At 51.0% G+C, this 15,340-nt stretch overlaps 1 protein-coding gene and 1 long non-coding RNA gene across 2 annotated transcripts; one reads left to right on the forward strand and one right to left on the reverse strand.

Annotated features, from left to right (window-relative positions):
• Positions 1 to 1,902: 1,902 nt before the first annotated feature.
• LOC135816656 (uncharacterized) lies at positions 1,903 to 4,459 on the forward strand. The gene is made up of 2 exons (XR_010553437.1): positions 1,903 to 2,160; positions 3,585 to 4,459. It is a non-coding gene; the product is annotated as an uncharacterized LOC135816656 (long non-coding RNA).
• Positions 4,460 to 7,713: 3,254 nt separating this feature from the next.
• On the reverse strand, positions 7,714 to 10,032 carry LOC135816883 (uncharacterized). Its single transcript, XM_065329984.1, has one exon. It carries the CDS (start codon positions 10,030 to 10,032, stop codon positions 7,714 to 7,716), a length of 2,319 nt encoding a protein of 772 aa, XP_065186056.1.
• Between the last annotated feature and the right edge of the window lie 5,308 nt (positions 10,033 to 15,340).

Here is a 15,340-nt window from a genome sequence, read left to right on the forward strand (position 1 = left end):
AAGCCACGGCAATCCTGCGGACTCCTTTTTTAACCGTATATTTGACTATACTCATTCAAAAAATGTACCCTATTCAGTACAACGCACACATGTACATTCTCTTGCATGCTCATTCATACATACTCTCACACCAAGAGACCAGATATCTAGATATGACCGAGTTGACAGCCCAGTACGCGTGCGACAGCCAGCGAAAGTGCACACTTTGCAACGACCTGATACTTGAAAAATTGACTGAAAAGTTACAGCGTAACCGTTATCTTTATCGGTTAACCGTTAATTCTTCGTAACCGGTCTGCAACCGGTTAATCGGACTAATCGTTTGAGCCCTAGTTTTTATTGCTATATATTTTATGACTTGGGGCTCCCCGCGTGCTAGTTTGTACGTGAAGTGTGTGGGTTACAGTGAGGGCTGCGTCCCACCCGCCTGTGTGGATTCACAGGAAGTGTGAGTTATGAAGTCTGAGGAGGGTGTTGAAGGGCCTCTGCTGGGATGACGACTACACCATAGCTCAGTGGTTAGAGCATCGCTGGCTGCAAGCGAGGGTCCCTGGTTCGAGTCCTGGTGGTGGCAGTCAATTTTTTCTTCAGACTTTTCCCGTTTGTCTCTTTCCCTCAAACCAGTTAATATTATTATTATTATTTTATTTATTTTACAAGGGTGTTTTTCTCTTTGAATTTTCTCAGCCAATTAATTTTTGAGGGGGAGGGAGGGAGGGTGATGCCTGATGGGCAGTATGACCAGTGTTCAGTTTCCATGGCAACATTGTTGTTGAGATCGAGATGCGTGCGTGTTGGATTTCTTGCGAATTCAAAATACAAAGAACAACATTTCTCTTGTTTAGGTTCAATAGTAAACCTACTTATAGTATTTACGATACAATACAATGTATTTGCTTTCATTTGTTGTTCAGTTCCCATGGCAACGTTGTCGCTGACGTTGCAGACATACATGTACTTTGTTGCCAATTATTCATGAGTAGCTGTAATTGCACGTTCACATCCATGTTCATCTAATACAAAAAACATATTCACGGTGCTCATGTACATGTAAGAGTTTTGTAAATATGTCCACTTGTTCAATTACCTTCCTATAATAAGATCATTAGATTTCACACAGCGGCTTCCAGGCTGGCTCTTTGGGGTTTGTTTGGCTAGCTTGCTTTGGCCTACTCTCGCTAGGTATAGGGCTTGAAAGTGCGACGTCACAGCATAGCAACAATTTCAAAAACTGGATCCACTTGGATCCAGTTTTGTATGGATCCAAGCAGGGAGTCGTATAGACCCGGGAGGCGACACGAGGCCTTCCGGGCCGACTATGATTGACTCGCGGCACTTTCTCCCACTTTTCCCTCAGATATCCCCGGTGCGTGCCCTGAGTTATAAACCAACTACTCCGCGTACTTATATTATGCCATGGGACTTTGGGAGTGCACTCCTTGGGGAACGGACTCGTGCAGGATCGATAGGATCGTGGGAAATCGTAGCTCGAAAAGAAGAAGAAGAATGAACTACTTTTCCAAGTAATTAGTTGCATTTGATGATCGTGATTGAGGCAGAGAGTGCTGCTGATCGCGATCCAGATCCGGGTCAAGAATCACCTCCTGATCCTAAGGAAACCTCAGCTGACGTAGATCTACGTTCTCTTCGCGTGAACGCTCAGTCTGTATTGGCTTGGGCCACAGGTATGGTTTGAATTCTAATTTTCTATGTTATTATATTTTTCAATTTGTCTTGAGACTTTCAACCTTGCTACTTAGCGGCTTCTGATCTGGTGCGCGTACTGCATAAAAAGTTGCGAATAATCATGAATTGGAAGAAATACTAATCTTGTGGGTTGATAGAGTGCAGCACTTGTTCAATGGTTTCTACAGAGCGTTCCGAATCCCAGCCGCTAAAGACCCACATGTAGCAGGCAAGAAGCTTGCGTTGCAAAGCTGCTGTCCCGCCTGACTGCGGAGAAAGAAGACTCGTTTATGGTTGTTCTACAGCCGCTGCTGACGTCCATCAGCTCTGTCCTGCTCCCAGCTGCAGATAGGCCTGGATTTCAATGAGTCGTGTCCCAACTCCGGTGTGAACGATTTCCCGACGTCAAGACGAAGTGGGGTCAAGTCATGGGTGTTGCAAGGAAGCTGTCACAAGATGATCCGGTATTGAACGGTAGGTTTTGTAAACCTGCTCTAACATTTGGATACTATAAATTATAACATTAAATTATTATTTGTATTCACGAAGCCATGCCCAAGACGTGCGACATAGCGTGCGTTCGTGTGTATGTGTGTGTGTGCGTGCGTGTGTATATTGTGTGCGTGTGTGCGCGCTTGTGTATGTCGTAAAATCCCGCCAGAGCACCCCTACCTCCGGAACCATTCGAGTAGATCCATTTGGGGAGGGGCGGATGGGCGAGTCCTGCTTGCCGCATTCAGTACTACATGAAAAAGTACTCACCCTAAGAAAACTGTGCGTGCGTCTCGTACACCCAACAAAAGTCAAGAGCTGGGAGTCGTACAAACCCATCAAAACCCTAGGGTGTGTGCGATCTCTGGTCAAGAGGGTGGGAACTGTTGCGTACATTTCCAACCAGGTCGTAGACGCGTCTGCAGTACAGTACGACCTCACACTTCACATAGTCATACGAGGATACAACTCTATTGATAGATAAGATAACGTGCTTGTAGATCTCTGCCATGCCAAAGTTGCATTCAGTAGAGGTAGTAGTCTCTGTCAAACGTGTTTGCCATTGGCTCACGGCACTTGTAGCAGCTGATCGGACGATGCAAATGGACTCCCAGTCCACATTAGCTGGTTCTTGATATGCCTTCGAAAATATACCATGGCACGCACTTTCCACTGTTGTTACATAGGGCCGGACGTGTGTTGTCCTGAGCTTGCCACGATACTTTCCGATCTGTCCATCTCCTCTCTTTGTTAAGTTGAAATTATTTGAAGAGCTGATGGCTGATAACTTGCTGGTCAGCTGGTAGGAATACGTTTGCAAGTGTTGCTGCTGATTTGTACATTGAATTGCCGGAGTGACGTGGCCTTGAGTAGTCTTCCCCAGCAATGAACTGAAGAGTAGCATACGTATTGAATTATCTTGTTGCCGGTTCATCGGCCCCTCTCCATGAAACCGGACTAGACTGAATTACTGGCGTCCCTTCATCGGCCTGCTTTTCGCCTCGAACTTCACGAGTCTTGAAATCTGGACCCAACATAATAAAAGTGGGACTCAATTGCGCAGTTCAGACGATAAATTGATGCAATAAGGGGTCATCGCAAAAGTGATTAGTCATCCCTGAAAAAAAACATCATTCATTTCGTACTCGGACCTCCTCTCCACCCTCCGAAATGAATGGACGACGAAAATCGCATGCATGTACATGTGTATGCATAGCGTCAGTCGACTGAGATTTTAGCTCCCCCCCCCCCCCCCCCCCCCCCCTGGAACGATCTTCGTTTCAGGGACGACCAAAAACTTGTGTGACCACTGACTTTCTTTCTCTGTTATCAAGCAGTATGCATTATTTGTAACAGTAATTACTTGTCTGTGTCATGTGGATGCATTGTCTTATTTCCTTTTTCAGGCTACAGCACAACCGAGAGAACGAAATGTACGTCGCAATCAAGCTATGTCGTTGCCATCTTCTATGTGCCATGCGTTACCTGATGTGCCAGCCTGCTATGTCGGATACCGCTAACCATGCATCGACTAGGCGCCAGGCGCGAACTGATGGTGGTGGTGGTGGTGGTGGTGAGAAGGAGAGCTCTGTGCCAGAATAACTTTGCAGTTTAGAGAGCGTGTCTGGGCAGGCGTGGATTTACCCCCATACTGCCAGGTGTGTATTTACCACCATATGAACCAACCATAAGTGCAGTTGCAGTGGAGTCTTCAACTTTATTCTCCCGAGTCAAGCTCCTTGTGAAGACATCTAAGAAGAAGATTGCCTGATGAGTCCAGCCGGGACGAAAGGTACGTCGCAATCAAGCTATGTTGTTGCTGTGTCATCTGCTATGCGCCATACGCTACCTGATGTACCAGCCTGCTATGTCGGACACCACTCACCCTGCATCGACTAGGCACCAGACGCGAACTGATGATGGTGGTGGTGGCGGGAAGGAGAGCTCTGTGCCAGAATAACTTTTCAGTTTAGAGAGCGTGTGTAGGCAGGTGTGTATTTACCGCCGTATGAATCAACCACAGTACGATCAGCTGACGTTATAACTTATAAGGATGATCTCATGCAGCGATATTATTGATATTTTTTAAGTCTTTTCTAAGGACTCTCCACTGCAGCGTTTTCTTTCCACTCGGTTCTCTTCTTTTCATCGCTCAGCTTGCACTTGCAATGCTTATACATACTGATCAATCCCGTTCAATTTTCCGTACATTTTTCTCAAAATCCATAGCGCGGACGAAGTAGTGATTTTCCGTACAAATATGGAAAATACGGAAGGTTGATAGCACTGTGTTGAGGCAGCTATTGTTGACTTTATTTGGAATTAATTCTGTCCTATTTGCACACATTCCTGAGTGCATTGTATTACTATTAGCATCCAATGTGTGTTACCTGTGCGAGCTTCTAACCTTGTGAACATTCACCGAAGGTTCGGTTGGTGGCGCACAAGATCTTCCGGGATGGCTCTTGCGGGCTCTCAGCCCTGCGTTCACTGCATAAAACTTGGCAGAACAGTTCAAGTTTCAATTTAGGCCATTTCCTCACTCTGTGACTCCCAATATTTCACATGTGCAATGATTATAAGTATTGTAGATCACTGGGACAGCGCCACTTTGTTAGCCGATGTTTGTCCTGAAGAAAAATTGACTTCATTGCCCTAAAGGTGAGAAGAAATTGGGACTATTTGTGAAGGAAAACTTTGAAAAATGTAATTTGGAATAAAAGTCATTTCGTTTATCTGGATAGGTCCAACATTTCACAAATGTACAATATAAGTATTGTAGATCACTGGGACAGGGCAACTTGGTCGGTCGAAGTTAGTCACGAGGAAAAAAATTACTTCATTGCCCTAAAGGTGAGAAAATATTGAGGCAATTTGTAAAGAAAGGATTACCTCATCTTAGGTGGTCAAAGTGCCTCAGAGTTCGAGTGGCAGTGCAAAGCCAGTGAGTAAGCCAGTGAACAAGACCCTTTATTAGTGAACTCCTCAGCGATGGCCACTGTAACCGAATGGCGCCTAGTAGCATGCACTATGATCCGACACACCGCCAAAGACAACAACCGACCGTTCCTTCTTCGTTCTAAGATTCTGTTGAGTAAGAAAAGTGTACGGTATTATATGTGACCAAAAAGATACAGTGAAAGAAAAGCCTAGCAAAGCATTGCAAGGCACGTTGGTTCGGCTGCGTTGGTTCAGCTGCACGCTAGTGCAAACATGCAGATCGACAATGTTGGGCGGAAACCAAACACCACAACATTGCCAGAAACTAACTTGTTCACACCTACATACAATCATGAGTCCATACCGTGTCTGGTCTGGTTTGTTATGTTAGCAACCTAGAATGCATTGAACACATGGATTCGATCACACATTCCCCCCTGGTAACACAACAAAACAGGGAACTTGCACTAAAACGTAGAACTAAGGTTCTCCAAAGAAAAGAACAACACTCCACCAACAGCTAAACAAGAGAACAGCAAAATGCGTAATGGGTCTTGCATTTGCTAGCTTGCTCCTAACTAAGCACGCGCCAAGCTAGACTGATAACACGGCACATGTACAGTTTCAGGAGCCATAGCGCTGCGGTGGCCTAATGGCAGATCTGTCTCGCAGGGACATGCGAATGCCGCCATCCCCAATGTTGGGCTCAGGGCCTGGCAGCACTGATGCTGGCTGGTACAGATAACCATCATCTGTTGCCGCTGCACTGTCGTCCATCGGCGCTGTTGGTTGGGCCAAGTCACGGGCGACATCCCTCTTGATGATCTCCACGTTGACAATCTTCTCCGCTGAGTGTGGATCAACAGCCCGGGTGATGACAACTGTCGACGGCGACACAACGCGAACGATGCGCCACCCAGGCTCGTACGGTGCCAGGCATTTGCGGCTCCGGGAAGGCCGACGTAACAGCACCGCATCCCCTACGCTGTACTCTGCTCCTTCGATCACGCTCTCTGTGTCGTTCCGGGAGAGCTCTTCGTTTACGAGGTCTCGCACACGTGCCGTCTTCTCTGCCAAGCTTTCAACCCAGCTTGACAAACTGAGGTCTTCTTCCTCGCACTCGACCAGGAGGTTGCGTGGTTCCCATCCCATCATTGCGGCGCATGGCGAAATCCCAGTAGCACTGTGCGGCCGCACCCTGTAGTAGTAGAGCAGCATGCTCAGCTCTGTCTGCCAATCGCTGCTGTACTCGACCACTTTGCGGATAAGACCCAGCAGCGTGCGATTGAAGCGCTCGGCTCCCCCTTGGCTCTGAGGGTGGCGCACAGCTCCATGCCTCACATGTACGCCGAATATCGATAGCAGAGACGACACCACACAGTTAACAAACTCCGTGCCGTTGTCACATCGAATTACGCTTGGTGGGCCAAACCGGGCGCAAATACCAACAAGCGCCTCCGCGACACTGACACCATCATGGCGGGCTAGGGGTACGACTTCCACCCACCGTGTGAACATGTCCACACACACGAGGACACAATGGTAGGAACTACTGCGGCTGGGTCCCAGCTCTAACGTATCAATCTGGATGACTTCCCACGGCCTGGTTGGTAGGTCGCTTCTCGCGGCTGGAGGGTTGGGCTCTCCTCGCGACGGGTTCGCTGCACAGCACGTCCCGCAGTCTCGGACGACTTCCTGGCAGCGTTGCGCCATCTGTGGGAAATGACAGCACTTCCGAAGACTGCCCCACATGGTCTCCCAGTTACCATGTCCGGTGTTGCGGTGAGCAGCACCGACGGCTTCACTCTGCAGTGCAGTAGGCAGGACCGGTACGATCACATCACCATCGACGGGGTCCACACGACTGAGGTACAGGACGCCATCAATAACACGCAGCTGACCCTTTGATTTCTTGTACAGCTGGCTCGTCACTTGCTTTCCATCCTGTAGCTGTGTCACTGTCAGCTGCACGTCCGCATCTACCGCTTGGCACCCGCGGATAGACCGCATCGACGTTGGCCCCTTCATAGAGCTTGCTGGTAGCGCTGCTGCGATTTCACCTGCTTCCTCCCGACAGGGAGGCCATGAGGTCGGCACGCGGGTGAGCCGATCTGCAACGTTCGACTCCGAGGGGACCCACTCCACGGACACCGTCATGCCAGCAGCAGCCACAGTGTCCTGAAACACCTGCAGGCGGAGACGGACGAGAGACTCGTGGAGACCCCCGACCTTCACGCGATGAGTATTCTGCGAGACCGAGCGCAACCAACCAGCAACCGTCTTCGAGTCGGTCACGATGGTCAGGTTCTTGACGTCCCACCGGATGGCCAGATCCAGCGCCTTCAGAGACGACTCGAGCTCCGCCACATTGATATGACGCTTGTCTGCTTTGTCTCGCAACCATGAACCATCCTCGACAACCTTGCCATCCTGCGTGAGCACCGTGGCAATTGCCAGGTTGGACGCGTCACAATACGCTCGCCACGTACCCATCGTTGGGTCAGCGTACCACACTCCGCTAACGGGATCATCATTGCACAGGCGGTGAACAATGTCGCGGCAACACTTCAAGACAGCATCCGGTACAGCCTGATATTATGCCACCTCTGACGTGCAGGCAAGGCGCTTGGCATACGAACACGATGGGCGCAGCCAGGCACACACAGGGTAGTGCCCAATCACTCTGCCACACCAACTAAACAGTTCGCGCTTCGTTGGTTTGTCGGGTAGCTGTAGAGACACACCTTCGCGACGCGTCCACGACACACTCCCCTCGTCACCAGCCTGAAGTTGCAGACCTAGCACACGCGCACTCATGGCTGGCTCAGCCGGTTTGGTTGGCAGGCCATACTCCAGGAGCCGCGACTTGGTGCGGTCGACGAGCTGCTCTGGGACGTAGAGATCATCCACGTAGTTGTCTACGCCAGCGAGATCACGCGTGGCCCACTTCACGATCAAGTCCATTGCCTTTGGAGCCACGGACAGCCCGAAGCCCATCCGCTCCAGGACGTACACTTCGCCACGCCACACCACGCACTGATAACGCCACAAATCGGGATGAATGCGTACCTGTAGGTACGCTTTGCTGATATCCAGCAGCTGATACGCTTGCGGAACGCCCGCTTGACGCCACCTCCGTAGCGTCTCGCCACATGCCGGAGCGTCGGTGCCAGGGTGCGACGTCAGCTTCTGGTTGAGGAGCCGGTAGTCGAGGCAGGGCCGAACTGGCGTTGATGCCTTATGCTCCTGCGTAGCAGCGAGCAGAGGCAGCACACATCTCGGCTCACCATGCTTCTCGACGTCATGCTTCACTAGCCAGCCGTTGCCGAGCCATTTTTCAACCTCATCTCCAAATAGCTGTTCCTGCTCCTTGGAGAGCTTGGATCGTGGGTACTCTCCAAGGCCTGACCCGATGCACGTAGTCGGCTCCGTCTTGTCCGCCCATTGCCACTGCACCTCCCACGCCTTGTCAGCCGTACTCCACCGGAGGATCATATCTGATGCCCGCAGCACAACATCGCCATTGCTGAGCTTCTCCACGTCCGCGTGGTGAAAGTCTTCAGCGACGGCTCGTGCTTCCGACTCGGGGCGTGATGGATGCTCATCTGGGGTGCTCGACGCCAGCACCAATGGGCATGCAGCATTGACGGTCCCGAATACAACCCCCACCAGTTCTCCTGCGTCATACTGCATATGCACACCACCCAGAGTCGCGATGCTGTTAACTCCAATCAGCACATCAGCCTCCACGACAGACAGGTCGTCCACCACCAGCATGTCAGTCTCGGTCTCACGTAGGCGAACCACAGCACTATCCAGCCGTGAGATTGTACACTCCACGACGCCACGGACATCCACCGGACTGCCATCGATCGCATTAATTGTCGATGACGTAGGCCTGATATCCAAAGCTAGGTCGGTTGCCAGGGCGCTAGCTACAAGGGAGCGGGATGCACAGGTGTCCACAGCAGCTACTACACGCTTGCTTGGACCGCCGGACCGTTTGATGTCCACAAAGATCCGTGGCAGACTGTCACCTCCACTGCTCAGGCATAACACCTTGGAGTTACCATGATCACCAGAGTGCACAGGAGCAGCGGCTGCACTCCCACCCCGCTGCTTCTTCTGCTTGAAGGCCTTGAACTCCGAACAATCTCTTATCATATGCCCAGCCTCGTCGCAGAATAAACACGTCAGCTGACTGTGTTTGGCTTGCTTGTGGCTACCGGTACCACTACTAGTGCTCGCAGGGCAGTTCCGCTTGAAGTGGCCAACTTGACCACACTTGTAGCACAGGACACGTCTTGCGGAGTCGCAACCTACACCTGCTGCAGCGGTCATCCTGGAAGAGCCTGATGGAGCCCGATCGTCTAGAGCACCGTAGCTCACTGCTGCCACACCGGGCTTCATCGATCGTTCCACGCTTCTAAGCCGCCTGACGTACTCCACGCAATCGTCGATGGTGTCCGTTTTTCCACTCATACGGAGCTCCTTCGCAAACTGAGAGGGGAGCCCGGAGAGAAACTGCCCGATCACTATTTTATTCTTCCCATCAGCATCAACCTGCTCACCAGACAAGGTGAGAAGCCTCTTCAAGTCCGCTGCGAAGTTGTCCACCGACTCGTCTCCTCGCAAGATCCTGGACGTAAACATCGAGTATGCTTGATCCGGTGCCATCCCAAAAGCGGCGGTCAGCTTCGCTTTCACATCGGCCGGCTTCTTCTTATCCGCTGCCGCCATCTCGTTCCACACGGTGAACGCCTCACCCTCGAGATAGAGCTGTAGATTCGCCATCTTCTTTTCGTCCGAGTCCCACTTCTGCAAGTCCGCGACAACTGAGAACTTCGCCCAGAATTCGCTCAGGTCATCCCGACCCCCGCGGAACGGTCTCAAGAAGCATTCGACTTTGGCCATCTCGCACTGCTACCCAATTCGCCCGATTAATCCGAGTTACAACACAAACTCCTGAGTCCCGGGTTTCGGCACCAAAAAGTGCTGTAACTTTTTTTTTTTTTTTTTTGTTTTGTTTTGTTTTGTTTTTTTGAACAGCACTGCAGAGTAATTTGACCAAAAAGAAACAAAGAAAAATGATGGCACCTATGTACAGGGGATGGCCCACGCCTGGTATAAAGTAAACGTAAAAGAGAAAAAAGAAAAAGATGAAGGAAAAGAAAAGATAACAAAGAAAGAGAGGTAAGCAACTCCATGTACATCCACCGTACTTGTGTCATACGCTTACAATGAACACTCAGCAGCCGCCAGAACAGCCGAGTGAACAGGAAGTGGCACTGAAGAGCGCCGGTAGCCGCGCAGACTAGCAACCATGGCTCTCACTAGGCTGAAGGACAGTTTGGTCCGGACGAAAGCCATGGTGACGGAAAAAGGCTCGTTGCGCTTGTCGCTCAGTTTGCTGGCAATCCTGGCAAACAGCGCAGATGAGGCCTTTCCCTGTCCACCAGTGGTGGAGAAGACAATGGGCACAAAAGAGGAGTGCTCTACCTCCAGAACTCGCCGCTCATATTTCCTCCGCTTCTCCTGCTCATGCTTTCTGTAGACAGACGGGAGTGTAAGGTTTCGATTTGAGGGGACAAAAGGGTTGAACACCCGAACATCAAACATTGTCCTCTCAAACCTACTCCCATACAACCCCCGCGCTGCCACATCCAGCCTAGCATGGTCTTCGATGTTGGTCGACCGAAGAGGGAACATTTCACCGGACAGGGGCTCCAGTGCAGGCTCCACACAAACATCGTGGGCTACTTCCCGCAGCAAATTGGCGGTGAGGTCGCGAATCTCATTGTGCCGCATTCCAGGGAATCCACCAACCGAACACGACAGTGCATGCGTCGTGTCAAACTGCTTGCCGCAGACGCAATGAGTCGGCAGTCGGGGAGGTGTCCAGCCGTATCGTAGGCACAAGGCATCGCGAAATCCCGACTTTGGCATTGTGAATTGAAAGCGGCGAGATGGCCGACACGTGAGCCAACTTGAGGCGCCCTTCTCCGCAGCCAGATCCAAGATCCTTTGGTCGTCCAGGCTGAGCTGGTCCCTGAAGGAGGACAGGGCCACAGCTTGATCATGGCGTGCGGTCACACGTACATCCAACTTGGCGGCTTTGATGGCAGCAAACACGTCTTCAGTGGATTCCTCCTGCTTCAGTAGCCTCTCCACTAGTGGTTTGGTGATGGAGACAGAGGCGGAGTACTGGCTGGATAAACCGGTGGGGATGATGAGTCCCAGGCCACCATTGCGACAGGGGAGCGATAGCATCATGCGCTCGCTTTCACCCGGAGCTTGGCGACCAGTGAGTGCTGGCAGAAAGATGAGGCGGATGGCTTGTTCCAGGGGCACAAGGAGATCAGAGATAGCAGGCATGGTCCTGGCCAGAAAAGACCACTTGTGCCGTAGGGCATGAGTGAAGACGGCATAGGCTGCTTGAGGCTGGGATGCTGCGTACTTGGCCAAGACGTGTATTTCGTTGCACCACGATGCGACCTTCTGGGACACGTACTCAGAGCAGAATTGATCTGTGCCCAGACCAGCACCGAGATGACGATAGCCATCCGTCCTGATGTCAACCCCAGTGTTGGCAAAGAGTTCTCTTGCCAATTCCAGGAAACGAGGCTTGACAAGCAGGACCGACTTGGACGGATTGATGTTGTAACCGTACTTGCTACCTCGATCGATCAGGATGGACAACCATGTACGTATCCTGCGCAGGAATCCAGCTGATGTGGCATCATCTGCATACCATGACTGTATTGTGCCAGCAGTTGAGGCTTCCCTGATGAGAGGCACCGTACCTAGTGCATACAATGGCATCGCAAGGGGGTCGCCCTGCGTTGTGCCTTCCGATGACATAATAACTTCTCCTCCAACATAGAGTTGAGCAGGTGACCGGTAAGTGTTGATAAGCGCTGGTGCCAGCTCCGGACATAGTCGCTGCACATTGCGCAGGCATACTGCACGGTTGATGCAGTTGAAGGCGTTGGCTGCATCTGCGAATAGGACACCCTCCGTCTCGTCATCATCGTAGGTCGATTTGATTGCATGGATGGCAGCCTCTACACCACCCGCTTGACCTCCACATAGTTGTAGGCATCCAACAGCACTCTCCACTGCTGGTCCAACGACTTTGAGGATCGCCTTGCCAATAATGCGACGGACCACTTCGCCTATTCCGATCGGCCGAACACCAGGCTTCTTGTCCAACGGCACCAGACGACAGGCCACATATGCTTCCAGTGCGATGGGATCAATGAATTTAGTAGCAATGCGTCTGGCACATGCTATTAACGCGTCACAGAGGGCATCGGAGGCGGAGCGGAAGGATGTACACATCGCCCGCCAGTTGGCTGCGTCCATGCCAGAAGGTCCAGCCGCCCCATGGGTGCTCAATGCAGCCTGGCGGATCACATCTCTTGTAAGGGCTGAGAATATCACTGGGTGTGGCTGAGGCAGGGGCTCTCCATCCATAACGGCGTCTACGTGGAGGGGTGCAGCAGAGGGATGTTTGTCACGTAATACTTCGCGCACCGTTTGATCCCCGATGGTGTTGTCCAGGGAATGCAGGGCACCACTGCTGTCGTTGTCCAGCATACGCGCTGCGGTCCCGATCTTGCCATCCATGACCAAGGCAGCAAACCTCCTAGCATCATCATCATAATCCCTGGTGCTGTTGGTTTTGCTTGATCTGAGCGAGGCCGCTTTTATCTGCTGTTGGATAGTGCGGGCTTCCCTCATTAGCAAATCAATATTTCCATCACTCCAGATCCTCAGTCTGCGTTCTAGGCAGTTGGTATGGTCTCGCCTGTCCACCATTCGCGCTGGTTGCTGTAGTAGCAGTTGTGCAGCCACCATCGATGTCTTGATGGCCATGCCTTCCCCGGCCGCAGAGTCTCCAAAGCATTGGAAGAGGCGAGCAATGGTGGTCACGTACTTCTCTCCAGGCACGCTAAACAAATTCGGTCTAAAGTGGACTGCCTCTGCATACGCAGCGTTGATTACCTGGCATGACGAGTCAGTGTCCAAGTCCCCGATCAGGACTTCACATTCAGCATTCTGATATAGCGGCAGATCGAATCGGTCCCCGTCGCTAGGTTGGCTGCCGGACAGTGTCGCCAGCATGTCAACTTGGCTGCTGGTCACTGTACCGCCACCCTCTGTGTCGACAGCACTGGCAGGGTCATCTAGCTGACGGTCTAGCAGGTCCCATGCTAGCTGCTGAGACTGAGAGCTGACACAAGCTCCCGTACCCACAACACTGTCGCTGGCCCCAGGCCCAGCCGCCGTTACCGTATCGCCCGTACCCGTACACTGCAAAGATGGCTGGCTCGCCGCGGGTGGTTGGTTCTTGCACCTTCCATTTTGAGCAGGGCCGCAGTTTTGGCAGTTCCGTCCACTCTTCACACAGGCACACGTGACAGCCAACACAGGAGCCTTTGCCGTTGCACCGACAACATTGGTGGCCACCCTGCATGGCGCGCTTGGCGATATGACGCGCACCGCACTGAAACCAATCGAAGATCTGCTCAAAAACCCGGAGCTGCAAAAAACTCAACTCATCTCAACACTGCCCGGTTCGAACCGTGTAACCGAATGGCGCCTAGTAGCATGCACTATGATCCGACACACCGCCAAAGACAACAACCGACCGTTCCTTCTTCGTTCTAAGATTCTGTTGAGTAAGAAAAGTGTACGGTATTATAATTATGTGACCAAAAAGATACAGTGAAAGAAAAGCCTAGCAAAGCATTGCAAGGCACGTTGGTTCGGCTGCGTTGGTTCAGCTGCACGCTAGTGCAAACATGCAGATCGACAATGTTGGGCGGAAACCAAACACCACAACATTGCCAGAAACTAACTTGTTCACACCTACATACAATCATGAGTCCATACCGTGTCTGGTCTGGTTTGTTATGTTAGCAACCTAGAATGCATTGAACACATGGATTCGATCACACCACAGATGGCTGTATTTCGGCAATGGAGATCGAAAGTCTGACCAGTTCAGCGAAAGGACGAAGACGACGCTATGATAGTGTACGGATTCCCCGGGCGCTATGACCTATGTACGGACTTGTCCCACACCGAGCAGGTCGATTTTGAATCGTTGAGTCGATCATGGTTGTGCACAAGTGATGCGCGTGTCGCCTCCCGGGTATACGACTCCCTGGTACAGCTGTAGTTTAGCTAGCTGTAGTCTGTGTAGTGTCGACTGCACTGTCTAGTGTGGAATGACTATGATAGTATCACAGTCGTCCCTCTCTAATCCGGCACCTTTTGCAACGGCATTTTCTGCTGGATAAACAAGGGTGCTGGATTATGTAATCCTGACCTCCAACCCAACCCACATGTTTACATACATGTTTGTGTCGTACGTCAAAACATAGGGATTTTCTGTGTCAATCCAAGTACTTTGCGGAATGCATGTCTCTATACACTTGCCGGGAATATCCTATGCACTGGCATAGGATATTCCCGGCAAGTGTATGTTACATGTGTTGTGTATGTTACAATGCTCCCTGACAGTATACGTTACTGATTCGTTATCTGCAATTTCTGTGGATCTAGACGAGCTTGGGCTGCGCATTAATACAACAAAGACTGTAACTTTGATGATTTCTAAGTCTTCTCAACCCCTCTCAACTCCAATCGTTTTTAACCAACAGCCTCTGACTCAAGTGTCTAGCACGAGAATCCTGGGAGTCATTGTAGACAGTGATGTTTCTTGGTCTGGTCACATAGACTTTATCGTTAGGAAGACTTGCACGAAAATTGGCGCTCTTCGACGGTGTTTTCGGCAACTAAGTTTGAAGGCAACACGGCAGTTTATCCTCTCTGTTATCCTGCCTGACTTATTATACTGCTGCTCTTGCTTTGCAATGAAGCTATCCGCCAAGGACCGACAGCGACTCTCGTCCGTTTATCGTCGTTCTGTACGCGCTGCTTGTGGCTCGAAACTACAAGATGACGTCATGCCGCTGTTAGCTAGATTGTCGATTGATCCGTTTGAACATTACCTTATTCGTAGCATTGCTAAATTTATCCATGTTAATCATGTCGTTTTCCCTCTCCCAAATCTGACGGACCATTTCTCTCAAGTTTCAACCGGCCCTAGGACAACAAGAAGCTCTTTTAATGCTGCTATTGCAATATCTAAATTCCGGACGACTGACGGTGTCAATTCCTTTTCAAATCGTGCTGCCCTGTTCTTTAATTC

This window comes from Sycon ciliatum, chromosome 5 (genome assembly GCF_964019385.1).
Source record: "Sycon ciliatum chromosome 5, ocSycCili1.1, whole genome shotgun sequence".
Taxonomy (NCBI): domain Eukaryota; kingdom Metazoa; phylum Porifera; class Calcarea; order Leucosolenida; family Sycettidae; genus Sycon; species Sycon ciliatum.